Source organism: Gadus morhua, chromosome 7 (genome assembly GCF_902167405.1).
Source record: "Gadus morhua chromosome 7, gadMor3.0, whole genome shotgun sequence".
Lineage (NCBI taxonomy): Eukaryota > Metazoa > Chordata > Actinopteri > Gadiformes > Gadidae > Gadus > Gadus morhua.
Genome location: NC_044054.1, coordinates 26600994 through 26628480, shown reverse-complemented (window position 1 = coordinate 26628480; position 27487 = coordinate 26600994). Strand labels below are relative to the sequence as shown.

The 27487-nt window shown below is 41.8% G+C and overlaps 1 protein-coding gene across 2 annotated transcripts; it reads left to right on the top strand.

Annotated features, from left to right (window-relative positions):
• Nucleotides 1-218: 218 nt before the first annotated feature.
• On the top strand, nt 219-21190 carry LOC115547382 (oxysterol-binding protein-related protein 2). 2 transcript variants are annotated; one of them, XM_030361577.1, is made up of 14 exons: nt 219-316; nt 6711-7059; nt 10035-10161; nt 11915-11990; nt 12842-12976; nt 13091-13188; nt 13460-13642; nt 14040-14147; nt 15043-15132; nt 15600-15720; nt 16080-16202; nt 16642-16765; nt 17728-17818; nt 18738-21190. In XM_030361577.1, exons 2-14 carry the CDS (start codon nt 7023-7025, stop codon nt 18838-18840), a joined length of 1416 nt encoding a protein of 471 aa, XP_030217437.1. In that variant the 5' UTR covers nt 219-316; nt 6711-7022; the 3' UTR covers nt 18841-21190. The 2 variants fall into 2 exon arrangements, with proteins under 2 accessions (XP_030217437.1, XP_030217438.1); XM_030361578.1 differs by lacking the exon at nt 6711-7059 and having other exon boundaries at nt 240-316.
• The last annotated feature ends 6297 nt before the right edge of the window (nt 21191-27487 follow it).

Sequence of the window (27487 nt, the reverse complement as noted above, 5' to 3'; positions counted from 1 at the left end):
GAAGTAGTTGGTTTGGTAAGTTATTATCAATACATTTCGGATATCAGACTACTGTAATAATTCTGATCGAGCTGCTCTGATTTTAAGTCGATTTACGATAATTTTCGTTTACCTGGCAAACGTTCCAATAGCCCGCCTACGTGCATCTGGTTGGTCAATGACCCGAGCTCACTAACAGGTTATTGGCTGTCGTACTTTTGGTACGGCCTCCCTTCCAGCGACTTCCGCTGCTGTGTCTATCCACACAGTAGTACATCAATATTTGGTCTTCTCTTATCTCTGTTGCTCGTCGTAACATTTAATTGGCGCCTCAAAGGTAAGGCCGTCTAATTTTTAAGCAATTTAAGCGGTTTATACTAGCTAGCTTTGAATATGATTTTGTTTATTTGTGTCCCAAATTATCTCTTTGTAGAAGAGAAGCTCGCTAACTAGCCTGACACCTTTCATCCCGATCTGAACGTGACAGAAAAGCTCCCCATTTGCTATACTTCTAGCAGACTGCCTCGACTGAGGTTTGGGACCTTTGTTATTCATGTAGACAACTAGTTGCTGGGTGATTTGATCCAACGAGAGTTTCAGGGTAGTCGTCGTTTTATGTAGTCTTTCTTGCTCAACCAGATTTGAATTTTTAGAGCATTGGCAAAACATGTAGTGTTAAACTTGACGCTTATATTTCCCTCAGCACTGGCGGTATGTTCTCGTCGCCGCTGTCGAGTTTTGTTATGAAGTTAAAGTTATTTCGTAACACTGCACACTTAAGTCCTATAAGGCCATTCCTCTGTGTTAGTGATTACTTAAACTTGGCCCTTTACTTGAACTCTGTTCTCTTAAAGTTCAAGTGGGATGCATCGCAGTGTCACTTGAAACTAAATATTGGTCGAACAATACATAGATGCAACTATTTGTATGTGTGGATGTTAGTACAACTAGTTAGTTGTACATGTAAATGTACAACTAACCAACTGAAAAAAATATGTGATGTTTATAAAACATTTGCTACGGGTGAGACATGTTGGTCAGCAGTCATTATGACTCATAAAAATGGCATTAGCTGAAACTTAAGCTTGATCCAAAACATAAGTTACGTTGACATTTAATAGGAAATCGCGTAAAACGAATGAATAAACTCACTAACCCCACTCCTCCCACTCGGTGGCCAGTCGAGCGACATACCCCCAGACATGCCTTTGCAGTCAAGTGCTTGCACCTCTTCTCATTCATTTTTCATTTTCCTCAGGGATCTAATTTATGGTTATTTTCCCAAATTCACATACACTGAGGACCTAGTTTAGTAGTCTACTCAATAAACTCCACCACTACGGGAACACTGCTGACGCCACAGAAGAAGTGTTGAGGTATTTTTGCAATAGCAGATTTTGAGAAAATGAAGACTGGAGCAAAAAAAATTGAAGATAACAGTTATCTTGGGGGTGAAAGATTAAGCTTTCAAAGACAATCTTCAGCATTCTACAGCCTGACTGCATGCTATACATACAAGGATTTCAGATGCATAATATGTGTAGGGAAATGAGCTAACAAGGAACAACGGCTATTTTGGGTCATGTTGTCTTAAAGACCTGCTTTTATTCATTTAAACAGCCTTTAAGGCTTTTCCGAAGGACCTATTGGGTAATACACCGACAGCTGAGCTGCTGTCTCTATCCAACGACCTCTTTGGTGAAGCCTGAAACATTTGGCCATGATACTGTTTGAGCATTTGCCTGAAACACTGTTTATCATAAGAACGTTTTAGTCTCTCTATCCCATTGCTGATTACTTGGTAACCACAGCAGATCCAAACGAGGCACAACAAGGCAAGGTTGATGTTAGGCTTCATTTTAGGATAGATGCATGCTAAAAGTGAACAATCTTGCCAGCCAGTTTACTGTTTTCGAATTAGATATCTGGGTACCCCACAATATCCAAAATACATGAAGTCTGTGCTGTTTGCACAGTGAACATGAACGATTTTCTGCAGGAAATCTAACCATATGCATGAAACAATATATTTGCATTTGTGTGTCATCGTGTACATGTCCCACCAGTGTAGGTAATGTGAGCACACTGGGGTAATGACAATAGTGCATTATTTTGAAGTGGAGGCCTGGTGTCCACCTGGAGACTGAGCACCTGTTGTCACTTTGTTCTGTGGCTTCTTCTTTACACAGGGCCCTATAATTGCCCCCTCTCAGTTGGTTGCCATGGCAGCAGTCTCCTCTGAAAGAGAAGCATGGATGTGGACTACCATGGGGCTGGCTACCTCCCAATGGGCTTCTGCTGGCTATAGCTGTCACAGTCTGGTTAGCATCTAGCGTTGAATACCTTTTTATTTATTCTTTCAGTTGGCACATATTCGGGAGGCTGCTGATGATCGAGGGTGTGTGATAGTTTCGTGTTTGTGTGTGGGTGTGTGAGTGACATGGGCCATCCTAGCTTGTTTCAATTATTGCAGGAACGTTGCTGACTCATGTTACTACAGTGTGTGTGTGTGTGTGTGTCTGTGTGTGTGTGTGTCAGCCCGCATGTGCACACCCTTATTATCTAGGTAACCATTCCATTCACATTGCAACAGCTAGACCTTTATTGTGGGCGGTGATATGCCCTGTACTCGCCTACTTTCAGCAGGATAATGGCATTATAATGTGTGTGTGTGTGTGTGTGTGTGTGTGTGTGTGTGTGTGTGTGTGTGTGTGTGTGTGTGTGTGTGTGTGTGTGTGTGTGTGTGTGTGTGTGTGTGTGTGTGAGACTAATATAGTCCAAAACGCTTTTTAAGTGACATGGCAAATGATGGCACACTAACCTGACTCTGCCAGATGGATTGATTCGCATATGCTCAGCATATCCATCTGGGAACCTTCCGTTGGAGAACTTTTGGGAAGGGGTGAAAATACTGGTTAGCTGATTGGATAAACCATCTGTCTATCCCCACCTATGTTGATGATAGACGGGCCAAATCAACTAATCAGATCAACGGAAGCCGCCCTGTTGTTGTTTTTTTTAAGACTGATCAGTCGCTTCTCGTTGCGTCACACCTAAACCTGCCTCAAAACAAACGCTGATTGGCCGGTCATTTAGCGATCGGCTCCAAATTTTCTCCATCGCAGGTTACCCAGACTGATCTGCGAGTAAATGCAATGGAGCTCGCGAGATCAGGATGGTCTCACGAGGCTCATTGCACACACATTACTGTGTTTCCCCAGGAAAATGTCTTAGTCAAGGTAGTCAAGGGGGGATGCATAATTATAAAAAATAATATATATATATATATATATATATATATATATATATATATATATATATATATGTATCTTTTTTTTCTAATATATATTTTATACGTTGGTAGTCAAGGCGGGGCCCTATTGTTGTTAAGGCGGCCGCCTTAAAGGCACCCAGTGCAACTTTATGTAAACATTCAATGAAAAATAAACATTCAATTTCTAGTCTTTTTTACACGTAGTAAGTTTCAATAACTCCATACCATTACATATCGACATTCAAGGAGCAAAGATGAGACGTCGCTTTGTGGTGAGAACTGATAGAAAATCGTAAACAACAACAATTGCCGGTGGGGAGAAGCCATTTTTCCATTGACTGGAAGCCTGCTTTATTTATTGTAGGTTACAAAAAATAAAGAAAATGGCGGCATTGTTGTTGTTATCGATTTTCTATCAGTTCTCACCAGACAACGACGTCTCATCTTTGCTGCTTGAATGTCGGTATGTAATGGTATGGAGTTATTGAAACTTACTACGTGTAAAAAAGACTAGAAATCGAATGTTTATTTTTAAGCCTCGAAAGTTGCACTGGGTGCCTTTAACCATACAGTGCTGGGGGAAACACTGCATTACATTTTAAATAGCCGATAAAAATGTTTTGATCACTAGGTGTGTGAGAAAACAATTGCTAAAGATTTTACAGGCAGAGGAGTTTCATTAATCCGAAGTGCATCTGTAATGAACATTTGAAAGAAAGTGTGTCACTGGGTACTGTAGAAGCCTCTCATTCACTAGACATCGTTGGTCTTTCCGTTGTTAATAAGCCGCTGTGTCCCACCGGCTTCTAGATGTTGTTCTCAGCCCTCTCAGGACTGCACTGCCGGGGTCGCTAGGCATGTCGTTATCCTCATTAGCAAGTATATGAGTGCATGATCAACTGGGGAACGCTTTGCCTCAGGTCTAACCGCTTTAGTGATTTAGTGTTGGGTTACGTCTTCGCCGGCCGGTTGTTTGTCTGTTGAACAGCAGCAGGCAGTAACCTGTGGCTGGGCGCAGGTCCCACCGGGACCTTAGGCTTTGGAGATCCGGACCGATTAGTCTGTGGCCATAGTTGTACGTTACTTGTGCACGCAGGAACACAACTTCATCATTCATATTGGATTACCGCGCAGATAATGATAACAAATTGCCTATTTATGTTTCAGTAGGAGCCTGCCAGTAGCAGAGTATGAGGCTATTGGGTGTCTACTTATCTATGGAGCTGTGTGTATGGTACCATGTTTGTCACGGTTATGTAATAGCCTCTGTTAGCCTGAGGACCAACCAAAAATTCTGGGCGATATTGGCTCCCTTGGTGTGCCAAGGTGGTATGCTTTCTGATTCACCTTGGACTACACTGCCTGCAATGAGTGAAATAATACGACGGCCTATTAGAGAGCTATGGACAATATTTCTGTAATATGTGAAATATAATTGGTTATTAACTGGGAAATTAAGTGTACTGTACCATGTTAGATTAGCATCTGCCTGCTTGTTAAGTACACCTAATTGTCATTCTCTGTTCTACTTTTTGTACTTCTAATGTTGGTACCATATATTTTAACTAAAACATCACCATCAGTGCTATTTTCAAGGTATTCTGTCAAAAGATGGAATTTATTTTTGCCTTTGTGATACAAACAGTAGCTGGTCTAAAAATAGATCAAGTAGCAAAATAATCCATGCACATTAAAATAAAGAGAAAACCAGAAGACAAATTTCTGCCATATTTGGGCCACACATTTTTTGTTGTAGTACTTTTAGAAATTATCCTGTAACGACAAGGGCAAATTTAGATCAATGCTCACCAAGGCCTCTTGTGCAACTACTCTAGTAGCTAGTCACCTGCTAGCCAGCTAGCATAGTTTACACGGCACAGCTAACCATTTATAATACGTAGGCTACATAGGCTTATGAAGGTGGTCAATCGTGTTCAATCAAAAAAATGCAGCAAAATGGAATTTATTAAAAAAGTATATTGTCACGCGGACAGAAAAAGCTTCTTAATGTATTCGAGAGTTAAATAAAATGCATAAGAATACACAGAGCAGGTCACATTGAGTGTCATTAATATTTGAAGGCAGCTATGTTTTCATTCTCTGCTTCACAAATTGTACTTTGTAAAGGGTCTCATCGGTCAGACATATAGCTTTATAGGACTACATTTTATGCAATTTGTGTATGAAATACCTTATTAAAAACCTTTTTGAATATACTTCCTACTAAATGCCATTTGCCTACTTTCTTCAAAAGTCAGGCGTTCATTCTACCAAGAAGACTACTAGATAGATACGATTATATTTTTGTGTCTGATAGTTTAACAGCTCACCAATAAAGCAGCAGAAGGTTAACCATTGTAATGGTTCAAACCCTAATGTTTGAGCCGGCTATAATCGGTGCAATGAGATATGCAAAAGTAAAATTGACCTGTTGGTCAAATAACTTCCTGTTGACTTTCGGCCACATCCTTAATGAGAGTTAATCATTCATTTAAAATTTTAAGAAGTGCATAGTTTTCTAATGCCTCAGCCAGTTACTACAACTTATGCTATGTTTGAGTTAACCCTACCCATGCCTGCAGCAACGACTACTATGCACACTATATTATTTGAATAATGGCAATGAAAATGGATATTCCAGTTTATATATTGACATTCCTTAGAAACAAATGTCGTCCCCCCCCCCCCTCACCTGAAGGGCTACACATAATCAACCTAATCAACACTATGCTTACTGATGCCAACCGCTCTCGAGGTCATTGGAGGTCAGTTGGATGAGGCTAAATTAACGATCATGTACAAATGACAGCGATGCCTACCATCTACTTCCACAACGGACAATGTGCGAGCCTTGACTGCTTTGATATGCTTTATATCGTTCCTGTATATAACATACTCACACTTGTTACTTATTGATGACACGGAACTCTGAGTGCGTATTGTTCTCTGGGATCACTGGGAACATAAATAGCGTTCTCCATTTCTATGTCTACAAAACAGCAACTTTATAAGCCGAGGCTGTGCATTGACTGTAGGTTTGTAAATCTTTCGGTGTCTCGGTATCCGATTCAATCCAGATTCCTGTTTCAAAAGGAGTCCCGATTCACATCAATTCTATACGTAAGGGTTCTTCTACTGAGATCTACTGAGCCTAGAACACTGTGCTCAAAAAGACACTGGCAGTGGGCCAAACGATGGCATGATTGCTGGGTGCATAAGATTACGTCGTTTTTCTATTTGAAAAACTGAGATAAAAGGGAATAATATAAGCAGATGTGCAAAAAATTTACATTTTCTATTACCTACCATTTAAGGCTCTAGCTTTTTAATATCTCCTTCATGCAATTCCCCCAAAGACCAAAAAACAAAAAGCAGTGACTGTGATCAATTGTCGCTGATGTTCACACCCCTTTACTAAATCTAACACTCTGATGTTATTTTGCATGTTTGCCTACAGGTGACCCAACCAAAAGGAGCTTTAGGTACATCCAGTATCCAGCCTCTAATGAAACAGAAGTATCCGTCCGGCCGGCCCTTTTGTTTCCAGCTCAAACCCCCTCTCTCATCCAGCCCTGTTGGTCCCGGCACAACGTTCAACATTGGGACGTTTTATTGATGCTGCGGTCGGAAAGTTATACTGTTGCCGTGGTGACCTTCCCGAGAACTTAACCGTTCCCCGCCCAGGACCCGGGTCATCAAGGGGTCCGAAGGAACATGTTCTAGAAGCTCCCGGTCTGTCCTCTACAGTTCTGGGCTTTGATCGTGGAAGATGAGCAATGATGATGAGTTCTATGATGCCGTAACAGGTGGGTGCTTGGACTTTTTCCAGCCAGTGGCGGGTTTTGTGGTTCTATCGTAGGACGGCCGGGGTTCAAACCCCTTTGGCCTCTTTCTAGTCGATACAGAACTGTGTTGTCTGTGTCAGGATCCAAAATCATTTATTGACATTATTTCTGTTTCTGAGTGTAGTATAGTTGACCACGGCATGTATAGGGTACTCCTGGAATGCCTTAGAACAGTAGTAGCAGGTGTCCTGGGTTACCTAACTGATGAACAAGACTTTCCATCATAGAGGCACAACAAAACCAGCTAGTGAAACCTAACCTGCATGGTCGGATGATGATTAATGTCAATAATTCAGAGGTGTATTGTCTTGCCCCAACAATCCCAAACGTGTGTGTGTGTGTGTGTGTGTGTGTGTGTGTGTGTGGGATTACGATGAAATGTCAAATGAATACCCCATCTGTATAGATGAATTCATTAATGTAAGTTCATGTGCATAACACTATCTGCTTGTTTGTAGGCTTATGTCATGCGCTTATTATGCTCATCTGAAATAGTAGCAGACAGTATGCCCTCCTTTATTATTAATTGGAAGGTTCAATTAGTTATTTATTAGAAGATGATATTCTAGGTTTTCAAGTAAAGTGGAAATGGATATGGCTCTCGATATGGTTTACTCTTCCATCCAACAATCATTTCAAATAGGTATGGAAACAGCCCATTAAAGCATAATATGATTTTAAATGGTGAAACTGCACATTTGATTTTGATTTTCAGCAGCAAGTTAGGTCATATTTCAGTATTTATAAGAACATTTTAATCAAAATCTTTTTTCATCTAAATTTTTACATAATTGTTTCCTGCAATCAATGTGCAATTCCCCTTTCTCCTCTTGCATAAAAATGCATAAAATCCTTTGAATAGACTCCAAACTACACAACATTTGCATCAACTCTCAAAATCCTAGTCCTGGTCCTTTTGGGATTCTAGAACACAATAATAACAAATACAAAAAACAACAACAGCATATTTTCGTTCTTCCTCTGTGCCTTTGACCACGACGTCGAAGTGAATGGCTCCACGTCAGCCTAGATAAGGTATGCGACAGGAATGCAGCTTTTCAGGTAGAGCGGTCTCAACCTGCTGTTTTGTCTCTTATGCAGCATGCGCAGTTGCTATGCCGTAAAGGTCACGGCTCGCTAGACATTGTTCCTCAATGTTTCTCCGTCGAGATTTAGCACCAAGGCGATAGACAATTATTTGAGTTGGCATGGTTTCCCCACCCAACTAATCAACATGGCCCCAATTATGGCTGTTTGCATATTCTTCTGCACCATTACTGATATAGTACTTCAAGATAAAACGCATACCACAAATGTATTCATTCATTTGATGTATTCCTGCCTGTTGAAGGTAGAATTATATTAAATTCATGTGATTTATTTATTGTTACATAATTAAAATGCTAATTTATTTGAGTGTTACTGATGAATATGTGAATACGTCCAAATGCTTGGGTCAATTGAGATGAAGGCCACTGTGCACAAAACAAACCAGCTGTCTTATGAAGTCTTTATTACATACGGGCAGGCTAATGTATTGGCTTGGGTGTTTGATTCTCTGACTGGCCACGGCTGCTTGAGATGGGTTCAATTAAAACAGGGATCCCATTGCATTGTATAGTATTTAATTATATACAGTAGGGGTGGGAAAAACAATCGATTCTTCGATGTATCGCGCTTCTCTCTGGAACGATTCCGTCTGTATTGTCCAATCTGATTTGTCTTGACACGATTGCGATTCAGCCTACGCATAGCATGCATGCAAACTCACAGCCAGACACAAGAACTCCTTCTAATTCAAGAGCAGCTTTTTCTTTAATGACATAGAAAAGAAAGATTAGAAAGAAAGGAAAACTGAAACCAATTTTTTTAACTTCCATATTGTGTTCTAAGGCAAGCTGCATTGATTATTGCATTGTTCATAGAAATTCATATTTATGTCTTGAATGATAGTCATAAAGTAGGAAGTGATTAGCAAACTCTGAGTAGCAAACTCGGATGTATACATATATTCACGCATGGAAATGTACATAAAAAAATTTGTTGCATCGATAATCGTTTTAGAATCGAATCGTTGAACTCATAATCTGAATCGAATCGTGAGGTGCCAAGAGATTCCCACCCCTAATATACAGTAAGAAGAGTTGAATCTTGAATCCCAGCCAAGCGATACTTGGTTAGATCGGCTGGTATGTGCACAGTCTACCTGTAATCCACCTTGAACGAGATCAACAATTGTGGTGTGTGATACTGGTGAGCATTGCAATACACCTGTCATTCGTTCATCACAAGGCTTTACAGAAGTGTCAGCGTTTCAGCGTTACAAAAAAACAATCAATCTGTTCATTCACCATGACATGGTTCAAGCCTTTGGCCGACCTCAACTTCCCATCGCTTACATAACTTCAACAGGCCAAAAAGTGTGTGTGTGTGTGTGTGTGTGTGTGTGTGTGTGTGTGTGTGTGTGTGTGTGTGTGTGTGTGTGTGTGTGTGTGTGTGTGTGTGTGTGTGTGTGTGTGTGTGTGTGTGTGTGTGTGTGTGCGCGCGTGGCTTCCTTGTGTATCTGTTATAGTTTTGGTTGTCATCTTTGCATTGCATTATTTTTCACATACTACTGACAAGTTATTTCATGTGTTTTGTATTCACGTCAACGTAAATAAGTGTGTTTGTGTGTGCGCTGCATCCAATCGCAGACAGTCGATTGTGTAAAAAGCTTGATATTCTATCCATTGTATAATAGAGTCAGCCTCCAATAGAAATGTAAAGCGTGAAGAGAACGTAACCAGGCTTATCTCGTGTTGTCACCGCCCCTTGAACTCCCGCAGACAAATCAATGACATGGCCGTGGGTATGGAACTCACAACCTCTTCTGCTCCCCTCTCCCCCTCTCCTCCCCTCCCCCTCTCCCCCCCCCCCCCCCCCCCTCGGGCTGCCAGGCCTGGACTCAGACGAGTCCTCTGAGAGCATGTCGGAGGCCAGCTTCAAGGAGGCCACGGGGATGGACTACGGCAGCCAGACCAAGAATGGCTCCATCAGGAGGGAGAACGGCACTAAGAAGCACCGGTACAGACAGACCCCTTCCCCCACCCCCTACGCTCCGTCACCCTGGCTCTGTGTGTGAGGCTCTGTTTGTGCACGTGAAAGAAAGACGCTGGGGGGGGATATGCTGCCTTTTTATTTACTTATCGTGCTGCCCGTCAAACGTTGACACAAGCCCGATGGCTGATCTAACGTCATACATTAAAATTAGTTTATGGTAATGTAGCGTCATACATTAACATGAGTTTAAGGAGGACTCTACTTTAATCATTCAAGTTTTGGTGCCACTGTTGACTTGACGTGCCTGGTCGTTTGACTGTCATGTTGTGTGACTAATGACTGGCTTTCTATTCAAACAGTAGACATTGATTTAGGTAGGGCTTGGTTTGTTGGGAGGAGTAGCTTGGATTTGACCACTCCTAACCCTGGCATTGTAAAGGCCTTGCTCTTTCGATTTAAGCTAAACAAGGAATATAGACTAAACTATCCATTGTGCTGATGGAGATTTCCTTTCTCCTTGGGTCACTAGTAAGCTACTTGACTCTGGCCTTGTGGTGTATAAACACCATGCCCCTTTTGTTTTTTTTATCCATTCAAGCTGCAGCTGCGGTTTCACACAAAGCAGGACGTCTGATTGTGTTAAAGTGTTGGCATTCAATTCCTAAGCTTTAAGGGATAATACTGGTTATTGGAGGCTGTAGTCCTGTAGAACAAGAAATCAAGTATTTGTCAAGGCAATCATTTTTGTTGAAAAAATGAAGTTTGAAGTTGATTGATAGATCAGCTGTTGAAAACCTATATCAGCCGATACTAATCAGTGGCCTGCCCTGATCAGGCAAACTTTATAATTGACACACCAGACCTCCCATATTCTATCGGCTACCTCACTTCCTCTCTCTTAATTTCCTCTACTGACCCATCTGCTCGTGCTTTGTATCTTTTTTGAGGCAGTTACATTTACCAACTTTAATGCTTGAGAGGCACAACTGAGGTGGGTTTGTTTACAATGTAAAGCTTGAATAAAAATCGTATCATTTACCTTTCCTCTACCCTTTCTCCAGCTTCTCTTGGATTGTGTGATGCCAAGCAAAACCAGATCTTCATGATTTGACTAGGGACAAGCTGTTCTGATTTTACTGACGCACTGTGCATATCACAGTGATACCGAGGCACTATCGGTAGAGCCCAGATCTCCATAAAAGTGTTACATAACAAATTAAATGGTTATGTGACAGAACGCTAAATATGTGTTATTTATATTTTTGTATAGTATTGTATTGTGGCTGTAATGAATTGAAAGACTGTGTAAAATGTGTCATCCTTTACCTATCCATAATCATATACATATATGTATATAATATCCATAATCACATACATATATGTATATGATTATATGGTTTATATTCTTGGCATGATGATGACATTCCATTACATCCATTCCCCCGTCTAGGTAAAGCTACCCTCTGTGCTTGGTATCTGGGTACCGTGCAGCCTGTGTACGATGTTTTAAACGATAATGGCCTAAATGTCAGATTTTAATCAAGCTGTGAAAAATGTGAAAAATGTTTGTTGTTTTGTTTTCTGAAAATGCCTGTGAACACAAACTAGTTTTGCCGACCCATTTTCTCACTCAGTTGATGTAGCAAGCAGATATTGTAAACTTTACAGAAGGTTCTCAACACACCAAAATGCTGTGCATGTAAACTATAGTACGTATCTGATTAGGATATGGTCTGTGTAGACGTCCAATTTAACTGGTCATATATTTCATTGTCAGGACGGCGTTGCCGGCTCCCATGTTCCCCAGAAACTCTGTTAGTATCTGGGGCATTCTGAAGAAGTGTATTGGATTGGTGAGTACCACTATCTTGTTTTAACAGGCCACATTAAAAACACACTAATTGATGGCTCATAGCTGCTTATTCAACAACAGTTGGTTACTGAAAAAAACAACTGTGCATAATGTGTCTCAGCTTGAATATTTATTTTACGATGACTTACGTTTTATAGGAGAGAGAGAGAGAGAGAGAGAGAGAGAGAGAGAGAGAGAGAGAGAGAGAGAGAGAGAGAGAGAGAGAGAGAGAGAGAGAGAGAGAGAGAGAGAGAGAGAGAGAGAGAGAGAGAGAGAGAGAGAGAGAGAGAGAGAGAGAGAGAGAGAGAGAGTCCTCTCTCCATGTATTTATCTGCAAGTGTTGCATTTTGCACACCTGTGATTGAAAGGAAAGACAGATTCCCTGAACCAATCAGGGAAGAGATGCCCTGATTGGTCAGAAATCAATGGGCCGCTTTATAATCAGAAACTGCATATAGGCAAGGCAACTCATGAGTTTGTGACATTTTACTGTATCTTTATAATTGGCTGTAGTCAAGAATGATTTCATTCTTGACTACAGCCAATTATAAAGATGCAGTAAAATGTCACAAATCAAATGATTTGTAAAATGTCACACACACACACACACATACAGTATACAGAAGCAAGCACAGTCAACTCTCAGCAGATATTTCACAATGGATTTCACTCAGTCCCCAGAAGCTGACTGTTAATCGTGCAATTTCTTACCAATGACACTCAAACTATAGCTCTTACCTACAGCACCTTTTTATGTTGGCAGGATTGCTGAATTCTCTTGTCTTAGTCGGGGAATCCAGACATGGTAGATTCAAGGTGGGCAGAGAAGTTGATGCTTTGTTGTTGCCGTAGGAACTGTCCAAGATCACCATGCCTATCGCCTTCAACGAACCTCTCAGCTTCCTGCAGAGGATCTCAGAGTACATGGAGCACACGTACCTGCTCAACAAAGCCTGCACACTGCCCGACTCCATACAGCGCATGCAGGTACACACACACACACACACACACACACACACACACACACACACACACACACACACACACACACACACTCGTGTCCCGTTGCTTTTGTGAAATTGCTTGCGTCTCTCTCTGCAGGCGGTAGCTGCCTTTGCGGTGTCAGCAGTCGCCTCTCAGTGGGACAGAACAGGGAAACCCTTTAACCCTCTCCTGGGAGAGACCTACGAACTGACCAGGTACACACACTCTCACTCAGTCACTGTGGTTTGTACGGTTGATTCGCAGAACAAAAACTCTGGGTCTGACGTGTAAGCATGTTACGTGCCTACACGTGTTTGAGTGCTACCTACATCTCTTTGAACATAATTTATGTTTCAGTTCACAGTTCCTTTTATGATTTATAATTTTTTTACGTTTTCAAAGCAAATCAAAACGTATCTGTTGTGATGGATGGCGCAGTATCGAAAAACTCAATGCATCCATTGTGCTCTGTGCTCTGGTCTCCAGAGAGGACCAGGGGTACCGGCTGGTGTCGGAGCAGGTGTCCCACCACCCCCCGGTCAGTGCCTTCCACGCGGAGAGCTTGGCCGGGGACTTTGTCTTTCACGGCTCCATCTACCCCAAGCTCAAGTTCTGGGGCAAGAGTGTGGAGGCGGAGCCCAAAGGAACAATAACAATGGAACTGCTCAAGTCAGTACCTCTGCGTGTCTGTCACTGTTTCCCTCTGTGTCTGTCTGTGTCTGTTACTGTGTGTCTGTGTCTGTTACTGTGTCCCAGTGTGTCCGTGTCTGTTACTCTCTGTGTCTATTACTGTGTGTATGTTACTGTCTGTGTCTATTACTGTCTGTGTCTCTGTCTGTTACTGTGTGTCTGTTACTGTGTGTCTGTGTCTGTCTGTCCCTGTGTGTCTGTTACTGTGTCCTTGTGTGTCCGTGTCTGTTACTCTCTGTGTCTATTACTGTCTGTGTCTCTGTCTGTTACTGTCTCAGTGTCTGTTACTGTTTCTGTCTCTGTCTGTGTGTCTGTCTCTGTGTCTGTGTCTGGTTGGTTCGAAAGGCCACTGCTCTAAGCGTCTGCCCCCCTCCAGGTTCAACGAGGCCTACACGTGGAGCAACCCCTTCTGCTGCGTTCACAACATCATTCTGGGGTCCCTCTGGATCGAACAGTACGGCACCGTGGAAATCATCAACCACAGGTACATCTGCTCGGTTCGTCTTTTACTGGGCCGGCCAATAGGGTTGCCGCGGTACACGGTATTACCGGTGTTACCGGTGTTGAGGCCAACACCGATTGCTCGGTGTTGCACACCGGCAACACCGAGTTTTTTTAATTTTTATTTCAGTAATAAAAAACAAATTCAGTAAAAATGAACAATATAATTATAATAAAAAAAAAAAAAAATGTGTAGAATAGGCCACAGTTCTGCTCTGTGCGGAAGAGAATTGGCGCGCCGAGAATTGGCGCGCTTCCTTACAAGACCGGTAACCATAGCAACGCCGGTAAACAAACCCCGCGAAGGCTCCCCGCGCTACGGCCATCCGGAGGCGCACAGAGATTTTGGCCGTGATATTATGATATATAAAATGTAATTATACTATTATATATAGAACGTTATAAGACGCCGAGAATTGGCGTGCTGCCAGCCGCTGTCACCGAGTGTGAGAGGAGAGTTGACGGAGAAGATGGCGGTTGACCTAGTTTCAAAGTTAATACCATTTATACCGGTGTTGACACGAGCGTACTACTCGGTGTGAAAATGTCCACACCGTGGCAACCCTACCGGCCGACTGTATAAAGACGCGAAGATCACGCGTTTAACCACGGACTGTCACAGGTTCCCCCCTTATACAAGCACGGTACTTATACGGCCGCGTTCGCTAAGCAGCCCAAACTACAGGACCGCACTCTGACACACCCGATTCGTCGTAAAGGACAATTACCCCTGCAATCGGCACAGCTCTTACCTCTAAACCTTTTGCTATGTTGTCATACGAGAAAGACAACCTTCCATTCTCCAATTCATCGCCAAGGCACCTTACATCCGTCTCCCCTGTGTCTCCCCCTCCCCCCGTGTCTCTCCCTCCCTTTAGCACGGGCGACAAGTGTGTGCTGAACTTCAAGCCCTGTGGGATGTTTGGGAAGGAGCTCCATCGGGTGGAGGGCTACATCCAGGACAAGAGGTACTCCACCAGGGACTGGCTGCTCCTCCCTTGGGCTTCACCTCCCCTTTCCTCTCCTCCCCTTTAGCCCAATTTTCTTCTTATCTTTTGAACTTTATGCTTCGTCTTCTCTCGTGGTGTATGTGAAAGGAAACCTGGGAAAGGTAACAAATTGTTATCGGCTGCAGACGCATTCATTCACCCACAGGTTTTCATGACAATTAGATGATCTTGTCACTGCCTTATGACGTCATCAGTGTTCGACCGGGTCTCTGGGAATTATGTCAGTCACTATAATTTTTTGACATTTTCGATTCTAAATTTCTCAATGGTGGAGAGTCTGGGGGACTGAGCAGAGATGGAGGAGGGGCCGTTTTTGGGGGCTTGCTTAAAAAAAACAAGAAAAAAATATATATATCTCTGCAACTCAAATCTTACCCAGTGCACATTGGAACCTAACTGCAATTTTTCTGTCCGTCTGTCTCCAGTAAACGGAAGCACTGTGTGATCTACGGGAAGTGGACGGAGTGCATGTGGAGTGTGGATCCTCAAACCTTTGAGAATCACAGGAAGAACGAGAAGAAAGGAGAGAGCAGAAAGCACAGACCGGTCAGAAACATGCAGACACAGACTTGTATATGAATTTAACACAAAGCTATTTTGTCGCATTCGCATTTTCTCCGAGGCCTTCAATCAAAATGGAGAGCTAGTAGATACTCAAAATCCAAGTACTGCTTGTACAAAGAAAATACCTAGACAGTGAGTCATCAGAGAGGTGGGCGCCCCCTACTGGCCCTCCAACACCTCCAGCAGCACCACCTGCTCTCCCATCCAAGGACGGACCCTGCCAGGCCCTGCTTAGCTCCCTGGGAGACCGGCAGTACAAGGCGGGCAGCCACCTGGGAATGGGGAAGGAACTAAAGAATGTGTGTGTGTGTGTGTGTGTGTGTGTGCGTGCGCGCATGCAGGAGGAGGAGAGGAAGGAGAACGACGACTCAGACGACATGCCAGAGTCGCAGGACACCGTCTCCGTCATACCAGGGAGCACCTTGCTGTGGCGCATCGCCTCCAGACCCACACACTCCACCACGGTGAATCCCTCATTCATACTCACTCACTATCTGATACACTCACTCACTCACTCACTCACTCACTCACTCACTCACTCACTCACTCACCTACACTCACTCACTCATACTCACTCACTATCTGATACACTCACTCACCTACACTCACTCACCCACCTACACTCACTCACTGATACACTCCCTCACTCACTATCTGATTCACTCACTCACTCATACACTCACTCACTGATACACACACTCACTCACTCATACGCGCGATCACTCCCTCACTCACTCATACGCTCACTCACTCACTCACTCACTCACTCACTCGCTCACTCACTCACTCACACGCTCACTCACTCATGCTTCCTTACTCACTCACTCATTCTCAGGTGCTGATGCTCACCGACTCCCTCCCTCCCCGGCAGTCCTCCCTAACCCTGAGTCCTTCCCTCCCCAGATGTACAACTTCACCAGCTTCGCCATGTCTCTGAACGAGATGGAGCCGGGCATGGAGGCCACGCTGCCCCCCACGGACGGCCGCCTGCGGCCGGACATCAGGGCCATGGAGAACGGCTTGATGGGTACGTTCTGTTTTAACATGGGTAACTTAGTCCTGTTTGAGCATGAGTAACTTAGTCCTGTTTGAGCATGGGTAACTTAGTCCTGTTTGAGCATGGGTAACTTAGTCCTGTTTGAGCATTGGTAACTTAGTCCTGTTTGAGCATGGGTAACTTAGTCCTGTTTGAGCATGGGTAACTTAGTCCTGTTTGAGCATGGGTAACTTAGTCCTGTTTGAGCATGGGTAACTTAGTCCTGTTTGAGCATGGGTAACCTCAGTCCTGTTCTAGCGTGGGTAACCTCAGTCCTGTTTGAGCATGGGTAACTTAAGTCCTGTTTTAACATGGGTAACTTAAGTCCTGTTTTAACATGGGTAACCTCAGTCCTGTTTTAACATGAGTAACTTAACTCCTGTTTTAACATGAGTCCTGTTTTAACACGGGTAACTTAAGTCCTGTTTTAACATGGGTAACTTAAGTCCTGTTTTAACATGGGTAACCTCAGTCCTGTTTGAGCATGGGTAACTTAAGTCCTGTTTTAACATGGGTAACTTATGTCCTGTTTTAACATGGGTAACCTCAGTCCTGTTTTAACATGGGTAAATTCAGCACTTTGTTTTTAAATGGTCAACTTTAGTTAGCATTTTTACATGGATTACTTCAGTGCTAAACAAGAGTTTGACAAAATGTCTTATCCCAAACGTAAAAGTGCTATATTGCTATTGTTTACATTCGTGGCAGATACATTCAGTCAAAATGCACTTAGACAGAATCAGCACAACTCAGTGAATTTTGTAAGCAAGAGTGTTTTAGTAAGCCCAACCGATTTGGTCCTTTTTAAATAATAATAAAAACTTGATTGCATCTTCTGAATGATAACCTTTGATTTGAAGATGGTCCTTTTAAATGCCTCACTGTCGCCACATCCTGCTGCCTGCCGTTTCAAGTGGCGGCCATGTTTAAACAAAGCTGTGCGTGTCCTCCAGACGAGGCCAGTCGGGAGAAGGAGCGGCTGGAGCAGAAGCAGAGGGAGTCCAGGAAGGAGAGAGCCAAGAGCCAAGAGGAATGGTCCACGAGGTACAACACACCTTCTTTCTCCTGGCTCGGGATCAGGGGGAGGGATGAGGAGGACCCGTAGGTCAGGCTGGCGCTTCTGTCCTCAGAAAACTCAACTTCGGGAGGGAGGGATCCGTAGGTCGGGATTCGTAGTTAGAGCCGTACGAGTCCCGTTACTTCATTCCATTCCATTCATATTCAAACACCAGTATTGAAATCCGCTGAAAAATATAGTAATATTGAAACACCCGACTTGAGGGGTCGGCTTAGCTCAGGGGGTAGAGCGGGTTGTCTTGTAACCGGACGGTTGCTAGCTTGATCCCGAGCTCCTCCTAGCTGAGTGTCGAGGTGTCCCTGAGCAAGGCACCTCATCCTAACTGCTCCCGACGTGTGCGTGAACCGTTGTAAGCCGCTTTGGATAAAAAGCGACTGCTGAATGCCCTAAATGTAAAATGTAAATGAGTCGGCGTTGCGTCTTCAACAATGCAGACCTTTACTTTAATGGATTATATCGTCCCAGCAACATCAATGTCGAAGCCATATCTTCAAAACATCTTCATAACATGATTTTGAAATAAAGTCACACATTGGGGTAAAACCGTCATGTGTAGGATGATATCTGTGAGATCCTCACAGAGAGGAGGGGCTGTTTTGAACTGCTTCAACCTTCCATCCTCTCCTGGTGGATTGGTCTTCCCGGAGATGGTTCAGTGACTTCTGCTGCTTAATTATTTTGGAATGACACGGGCTCACACAAAAAATCCCACTTTGAATCTCATAAAAAATTCAATCATTCCCGTGTTTCCATTTGTTTTGAGGAGATGAACCATGCCCCGACATTTGGGATGATTAGGTTTCCCACAGTCCCGTACCTGAGCGACTCTGGGTGTGTCCTGCACAGAGATCAACGTCCACTTACCTGTGTGTCGAATGCTTCCAGGTGGTTCCAGCAGGGTAACAATCCCTTCACCGGCTCCCCGGATTGGCTGTACACGGGCGGGTACTTCAACAGGAACTACGCGACTCTGCCCAACATCTACTGAAGCTCTTCTCTCCCCCCCCCCCCATCCTTATCCTCCTCCTCTTCGTCAGCCGATCCCTCTCAGGATCAATGGCGGCTCTATCTCCTTGATCATTATCATCTTCATCATCGCCATGGTTTTGATCGTCAGTTGCACAGTGATAAGCCCTGCATGAAGACAGTGTGAAGTCTTTGACCAACCATCTTCCTCTGTCTGAACGGGCTGCACTAGAAGGAAAGGGAAGACTTTAGTCTTTCACCACAAGACTCCCCGGCTCTCACCTCTTTCTTCTCTGGACTGTAGCACCAGAACCATAACACTCACCAACTCCTCTTCCTTACTTGATGCCTGCAAGCCAACACAGACAATTCAATCCACACATTCCAACTCCATCACCGCTGTGCATCACAGTGTGGTGTGTTGGGGCCATCACGATCCCTGGTGTCTCTGAACCAGCCCCCCTCTTGTAATGTGACCTGTCATTTGAGAATGAGCAGCAACCTCTAGTGGTGAAGGAGGGTCAGAGAGGTGGACGCGTGCATCGATATCCCATTAAATCAATCCCCAGGTAGATATAACGAAGGCAGAATGAGAGGGATGAAAAAAAAAATGGTACTAATTAAGATATTGAATCTATTTACTTATAAGACGCTGTACACTGCAGAAAGTAGCCCCATGCTTGTGGTTTAGCAGCAAGGCATCACATGCAAACCAAATGCTTAATGAGCTGGATACTATACATACAGGTCTATATAGGTCTTCCTAAGAAAGGTTAAGTGGCCCTGAAATGCACTGATCACAAGCAGTATTCAATGTAACAGGAGATGGCTCAACCAGTCTCCATGGCAAAACTGGAGAATCTGATTTCTAAGAGACTGATAAGTAAAAAGGATATTATTTAGTGATCAAGGTTTAGGTCTGAACGCTATGGATGGCATGATGCCTGTTAAGTATGCATGGATAGTAAGAGCGGCTTTACACTGTGTGTTTCAGGTCAACTTCAGAATGTACACTCCCAATATAAACTTAAAGGCATACTTATTATTATGCAGCCACTGCTCCATAATGTTCAGGTAGCATAAGTTGATTTCATTCTCTATTTCATACAACTACTATTCTGAACGTCAACCATCAGATTACTGTCAATAGTAAATTATATTCATAATATACCTATATGATATAGATATGACACATTCCTATTTTTCTACAAATCTAAATCGTATATGAAGTTTCCCCGAGGCGAAGCATCATCGCAGCCTTCATGAAGATGGCCTTTTGTAGCGTGAGATGACCATTGACTTCTTCCTAGTGCACTCCTCATCAAACCCTCCCTCACACTTATCGATTCAATGCCAGGACCACACTACTGTTCATCTGTTGAGTGAATGTGTAGTTGTGTGTACGCGTGTGTCAGTAAATGGTTGGAACATTAAGAGACACTACATCCACAATCCTACTGCATAGAAAGCAAAGTGGATTTAAATCAAATCCACATCTTGCACCTTTTTGTTTTACCAGAGGCATGTGGACTGAGACACAGGTGGCCTTGCCTTTTTGAGTGTGTTTCAAATGTAGCATACTTTGTTCATTTCTTTGACTTGCCTTGGGTTTATGTCAAACAATAATCATATTTCCCATTGTATGACTTTATTTCCAGTATATATTGTTTTGGACTTTGTTTTTTTCAGGTCTTTAACATGATCAAATGTTCAGATTTACTGATAACAGACAGAATGTAACTACTTCTCCAAACTATGCCACCGCCCCTTCTCCTAAGAACTGAGACTAGAAAGTGTTACAAGGCACTGGTCCATTTTCTAAAGCCTAATTCCTTTTTAACAAAATTGGCATGAGAAGTATTTGCTCGCTTTGCGGTTCAAAGATAACTGAACAGATGATACAAATAAATATTATTACTAGTATTACTTCTTCAGTCCGTTGTTGCATACGCTGCAGTCTAATAACTCAAAGTCCTATTGTGACTGTGGTCTTTCTAGCCCTGGTAATTGCTCCTTTCCAAAAACATGTTACTATATTATTAATAATACTATAATCCCATTTAACACACACTACATGGTTTTATGTTTCTTCTGCGGCCATTTTTCTCTAAACTGTATTTCAAAGATTAGTTAAATTTTGGAGTTTCATGACTTGATGTTATACATGTATTGCAGAGAGGTAAACACAAAATGGCATTCTGTGCAATTGATTTTTATATAGTATTTAAACAGTTTTTGGTGAAAGCAAAATGAAATAACTTTGTTTTAAGGTGGGGGGAAGTTAAGGGGTAACCTTAGATGGTAAATAGATTAATTAATAATATATGGGGGGAAATGTCTTAATAAAATGCTAATTTCAGTTTTGATATACAGCTGTGTGTTTGTGTTGTTTTTTCAGTTTTCTATATGGGATATGACTAGTGAACAGTGAATTTATAATAAGTATTTGAAGATACTAGTCAGAAAGTATTTGTACTTCATGCACCTTTCAATTTTTCTATATTTTTAAGCAGCCATATTTATACAAAGATATATATATATATATATATATATATATATATATATATATATACTGTATATGATATACGATCATATTATAGCATGGAAGTATCCTGCATCTCTGCATTGGAAGATATGTTTCAGCAATGCCAAATTTGTATAGACTATCGCTTCAAATGATGGAAGTAGACATTTTACCATAGATGGAACATATTTCACTTGAGGGAGGGAAACTGAAGATTTGTTAATCTAAATAAAATAAAAGGATTCCTACAAATGCAAGTGGAAGTTCAGAAATCAGCAGGTAGTCAAACAACACGTTTGAGTTGCCAAAACCAAAGATACCGCCTTTCAAGAATTTATTGATAATCACAGCAGCACATATGTTCAACTGTAAGGGCCTCAAATGTTATATCTTTAAGACCGGTTCATTCCGTTAGAGTAGATCACGTCAACAGTGCCACATAATTTTTAAGAAAACCACGAGACGAACACACCTGTTTCCCTTTTATATATATATATTTGTATTTTATTTCTTATTCCTGATTGAAATGTATTGTAAGTTCATAATTTGTCATTCATCACATTACATGTTATGACGCACCAGGTCCACTACAGCCATTGTACAGAAGGGAAACACAGAAACACACACAGGGATCACAATGGGAGACACTCAGTTGGGCTCATTGCACTTACAACAGTGAATGGAACACATTAGCATTAGTCATTTTCAGGGTCTCCAGCCTCTTTTCTTTAATGTTTTTCTTTTCGTTTAGTTTCAGCCAATGAAAGTTAAGGAATCTTTTTTTTTCATTTAATCTTTCCATTTCCAATTGGCAACTCGTATTATTTCTCTTCAAGAATCTTTGTCTTCACCCAACATTTTTTTACATGGAAGCCAGCATACCCCTTCCCGTTGAAGTTTTTTTGTTTTTGATATCATTTCGTTTTACAAACACAACATGTTTAGAAACTCTACACAGACCAATGTTTTTTTTTGTTTTGTCAGAATACAACCTTTTTTTTTTCTCTTTTTTTTTTACATAATTTTGAACAGTCCGCACGAGCCAGCCACATACGTACACAATGCATTTTTTTTTTTATATTAAAATCAACAAATGCTCCTTTTGATATTTCTTTTGTTCATTACATAAAAGCACAAGGTAGGGCAGGAGGATGGTGGCGCCACGCCTGTCCCGTGCCCGTGACATGTGGACTGTATGTGTGTGTATGCAGGACATTTACATGTTGCACAGAACATGTTTCTTAGTGGGGCATTCACTCTGTGGAGCGGACTGTGGCAGCAGCTTTCTGTTTTGCTATATACACTGAGAAAGGCTGCCTGAGAGGTGAGAGGTTAAAGGTCACCGTTTGTGACATGGGTAGGGGGGGAAGGATGAGGACACTTCTCTACATCATGCACTTGTCATTTTAATTCATCGACTACTCTTTACACGTGAAGGATGAAAACACTCCCGTATGCTTTAAAGTGAAACATGGAATTTTTACCTTTATTTTATTTTTTCCCCCCGTGAGAATTGTGTTTCCCTGTAAAGTCCTTTCTCTTTTTCAAAAAGGTAGGAATCTTTTTTGGGGCAAAAAATCGGTCATGTATTGTTCTCTCTTGTGTACGTTTGGACCAACAGTGGTGTCCCACCGAACAACATTTGAATCTGACATTGTAGAAAGAATTGTATGTGGATGCATTTGTACCAGCTTCTCAGATTCCTACCCGAACACAAAGTCAGTCAGCATTAGTAGAAAAACTCGGGAGCCAATTTGACTTGGAAAAAAAATTAAAAAGGATCCTACACTCTACGTTCTCTTTTTACGATCAATATCAACTCTACATTTCAGCATGCAAAACTCACATCCACACTATTTGTTTAGCATTAATTTGCATCCTTTTATTGCCTAATAGTGCCAGCTCGCCAGTCAAAGAGCACTCAGTGTTAAGTAGCTTGTGGGAGCGAGCAGGAGGGAATTTGGAATGGCGGACAGCTCTGTTGTAAAGTCACTGATACAACACAGCATAGCTCTAGTCTACAGAGAGGCTGTTCACTCCTGGGACAGAGGCCTTGACTAGAGGGAGGCAACAGCATGGCTTTCTGACCCACCACCAGTATTGTAGTTTTAAGCCCTTACTGCTATATGCATATTTATTTCACCCTCCATGGCTGTATTTACACAAAAGGACAAAAGGAAAAAAAAAATGAATTCTCTGTGCACAGCTCTAATTAGGTTTGGATTTTAAGAGTTTTTTTATATAAATAAGTAAAACAAATCTCTGTGCCTGCGTAAAGCCATTCATTATCATGTGTAGTCCTTTAAGCACATCCGTCACAATGTTGCATGTAGTCTGTGCTTTCCTGAGGCAAAAGTGATTGTAAAAACATGTTTGTACAAACCTCCAAAAACATACAACAGGAATTAGGAATAAGGTAGGAATTTGGATATGATAACTTAAAACGTTGCGTACAACTTTAACAAAACTGTATTGTATAATTTCTACGGTGAGATCGTTCACTGGGTGGCAGTTGGCTTGTGAGTTGCTTAAGGCCTGTAGGAAGGAACCAGGCAGTTCCACTGACTAAAGACCATGATCCTGATTCTTACAGCAACGCAAACATCCGGTATTCAATCCAATGGTTGAATTATCAAACAATTGATTGTGTTTTCAGGTATGCATTTATTCTTAATATAAATGATGAACGAAACCTAGTTCTGAATTATATCAGGTTAGAAATTGAATATTTCTTAGTATTTAATAGATTCTTGATGTCATACTTCAATATGCCAGATATCAAAGAAAATATTCTGGGGTTCTGGCCTGGAAAGTCTCCGCCATATCCATCTGTATGATAAAATTATATTAAAATCTTGTAAAAAATACACTCACAAAAATAACTTTATATATTATCTTTTGTACCCTTTTTCTTAAGTCATGCTTAAATAAATCCATGGTCAGGTAATGTTGGCTCTCTACATTGCCTGGTCTATTTGAACCTTCTTGTATTTCTTGTATCACCAACTAATGTAGCACTCTGTCAATATTAAGAGGATCTCGTAGATTTTTTATAATTTCGTCTTCACTAGTGTTCACGCAAACTCCTGAAAGCATTCAGATGATTTCATTTGGAGTGTAGAATGTGTCAGCCATGTTGTACTGCATATATTTATTTTTTTCTTGCACACGCCCACACATACACATGCACGCACGCACACACGCAACCCTTTCTTTGACTTAGGGAATGTCTTGAAAAATAGATTATGGTCATTATCCTGTGTTATGTTAGAGATTTCATAAATATTTCATATTCATTTAATAAAGGCTATTGGATATATCATCATCAGATCCTATTGGCTGTCTATATATAACTGCTGTTGTGGTTTGAGTCCCACCTTCTGTTAAAGCAGGATGAAACTACATCCCTTATTTTCTTCTGCTGATGAACCCTGATCGCTGTGGTGACAACGCAGTAAATATATGAATCTCTATTCTGTATATCTATATATTATATATCTATATATCATATCCTGTTTTTTATTAATTTTTCTTTGAATTAAATAGATCATTCAAATACTGGTTCCTCTTACGACACCACATCTGTGTGAATTTGAAAAAACATTTCCTGGCATTTCGTGCCGCGTGTTTCTCTGTTTGCGCGCCTGCCTCTTGGCTTGGCCGTGTAATACAAAGTCTTTAGTATTTAATAAACGGAGCTGAGAGTGAGCCGGGTGCGAAGGATCGGTATGTTAAGTTTCTTTCTGATAACTCTCTGGTAATCGACGCTGTCAACCTTCAAACAAATAAAGACAATCAAAACGTATAAATATACGGATGCAACGGTTGCTTTTCCCCCACCGACGGATGACTTGCATACAAACACAATTGCAATGTTTCCTCATTGGTTATAGATTAGTTATAAAGGCGGTGTTGTTATTAGTAGGCGTGGCCATGTGGTCGTTCCCTCTTCCACTGGCTCTGTGTGTTTCTCCATGTTTTTCCATTCGGTTCATACAATTCGCTAACATGATTCATTGCATAGAACATCAAAAATGAGAGGTTGCCTATAGTGTGACCATCAAATTAGTTGCATTATTCATGTGGGTTGGTGTTTCCATGTCAAGCGGTATTTTAAGAATAGTGTAGCCATAGAATCCCATCCCGCCCCCCCACACAGACCCACACACAGGTACATTAGTACATACAAACAATAGGAGAAGAACAATAGCCAGGTGACTTTGAGGTTTTCTGTGCCGGGTGGCATGCAATAGTTTCCCAGCAGGAGAAGACAGATACTATACACTGTACAGTATATAGTTTACAGTATACAGTATGTAGAATACAGTATACTGCAGAAGTTGATGGGTTGTTGGTTAAAGGCCTCACGATGTTTGACCTAGAAGGATACACTTTGAGTACCAAACCGCATGTCCCACAATGCACTGCAGGGACAACAGCAGGGAGAACACTGACCTGAGAAGTTTCCATGACAACTGTCTGTGAGGCAGAGATCGAAGTTGATTTTGCAGTTCTGGACACCGGCAAAATATACGTTTGAAGAAAAGAAAGCAAGCAAAAAAAAGGCAAGTGGATAAAAAGAGTCTTCTGGTTCTGGTTTCAAATCGATGCTGACAACATTTCAGAGTGTGTAACGCACACACGCACACACACGCACGCACACACACCTACACATACACACCGTGGGGAGAGTGAAGACATGCTGAAGAGAACCATCTTGGAGGGTCAGAAGAACCATATCTCTGGCAAGAGGAACCAGGTCCGTTTCCATGGCAACATGTGACTGTTCTGCTGTTTCATTGGTAAAGTAGTCTAACTGGTCTGATTTTCCGGTGCCTCTCTGCTGTCCTGCAGTGCCTTACGATAACACCCCAAACAACGGGCATCTGGCTCTGATCAGCGGATTGGCCGATACGAGAAGCCGACATGTCTCATCATTGGTTGGATGGGACGATCTGGGCGGTACCAAACTCTGTTTACAGGTGAGGTTTTTTTTTTTTAACCCAGCGGTACAAAGCTAGGTTATGTCCCATAGTACCTTTTAACTTTTAACTAGATGTGAATGATCCAACAGTGGTGAGTTAGAGAGGCAGAGGCAACACGTTCCTGAACCACTATCTTTTAAAATGACACAGAGTTGTGCTCTTAAACTTCCTTACTTGTCCACTATTGCTTTAAGAATTATTGATAACATATCCAAAAGTTTCATGATGGTAACAAAATAATCTTAACCCATGAATAAAAATAAATAATATCTTAAATAAGTACAAACGTAACACAAAATCCCAAAAATATAAATTAATCTTTTTGTTACCAGTGTTCCAGCTGATACACAGATAAATAAGTGGCACAATTAAAATATGCTGTATCATGGGTAAACATGAAATATATCAAAATATGTCAGTATTTTCTCAAAAACAATATAAATAATAATGTGATTTGATGATTAAGGCGATATAACTGAACTGTATAAAATGAAAAAAGCAAAATTGAAAAAAATATTGTAACAAAACAATACAAATAATTGTATCATATTCAACAACAAGAAGAATATCTCGGACCCAAATGTTGTGGGGCGGTTGATAAAACATCATCACCACGAGCATTGTGGGTAAACGTTATCTGAATGGCTTGTAATGGCTGACAAGAATCTGTCCACAATGGCTCCATTCCAAAACACAACTCTTGAAGATAATGGCTACTCCTGCGGCCACATCCCTGTAGCTTCCCCACTTTCCCGACCTTTGAACCTTTAAAAACATAAATCCTCTTCTCCGCTTGTGTTTTTTCCGTTCTTATTTTACGTGTCTCCTCAGTTTCCCTATGGCCTCTGTTAGGTCATGATGAACAGTGTTAGGTCTTGGATATAAAGTTCCATGCATTCCAAATTCCTCGATTTGTTTTCCACGATACACACTATACTTGTTTAAAGACATGACGAGAAGGTTATGAAGAGGGGATAAAGGAAAGATCAGACGATGGGGTCGGCATTCAGAAGAGCGATGCGGGGAGGAGGAGGAGGAAGAGGACGAAGAGGTTCCATTCTGGAATGTAGAGACAGATCAAAGCTCAAAAGAAAGACACCTCATCCGTGTCTCCGTCCGATAAATCGTTGTTTGCGTTCTCCATCGCCGTGTCCAACAAT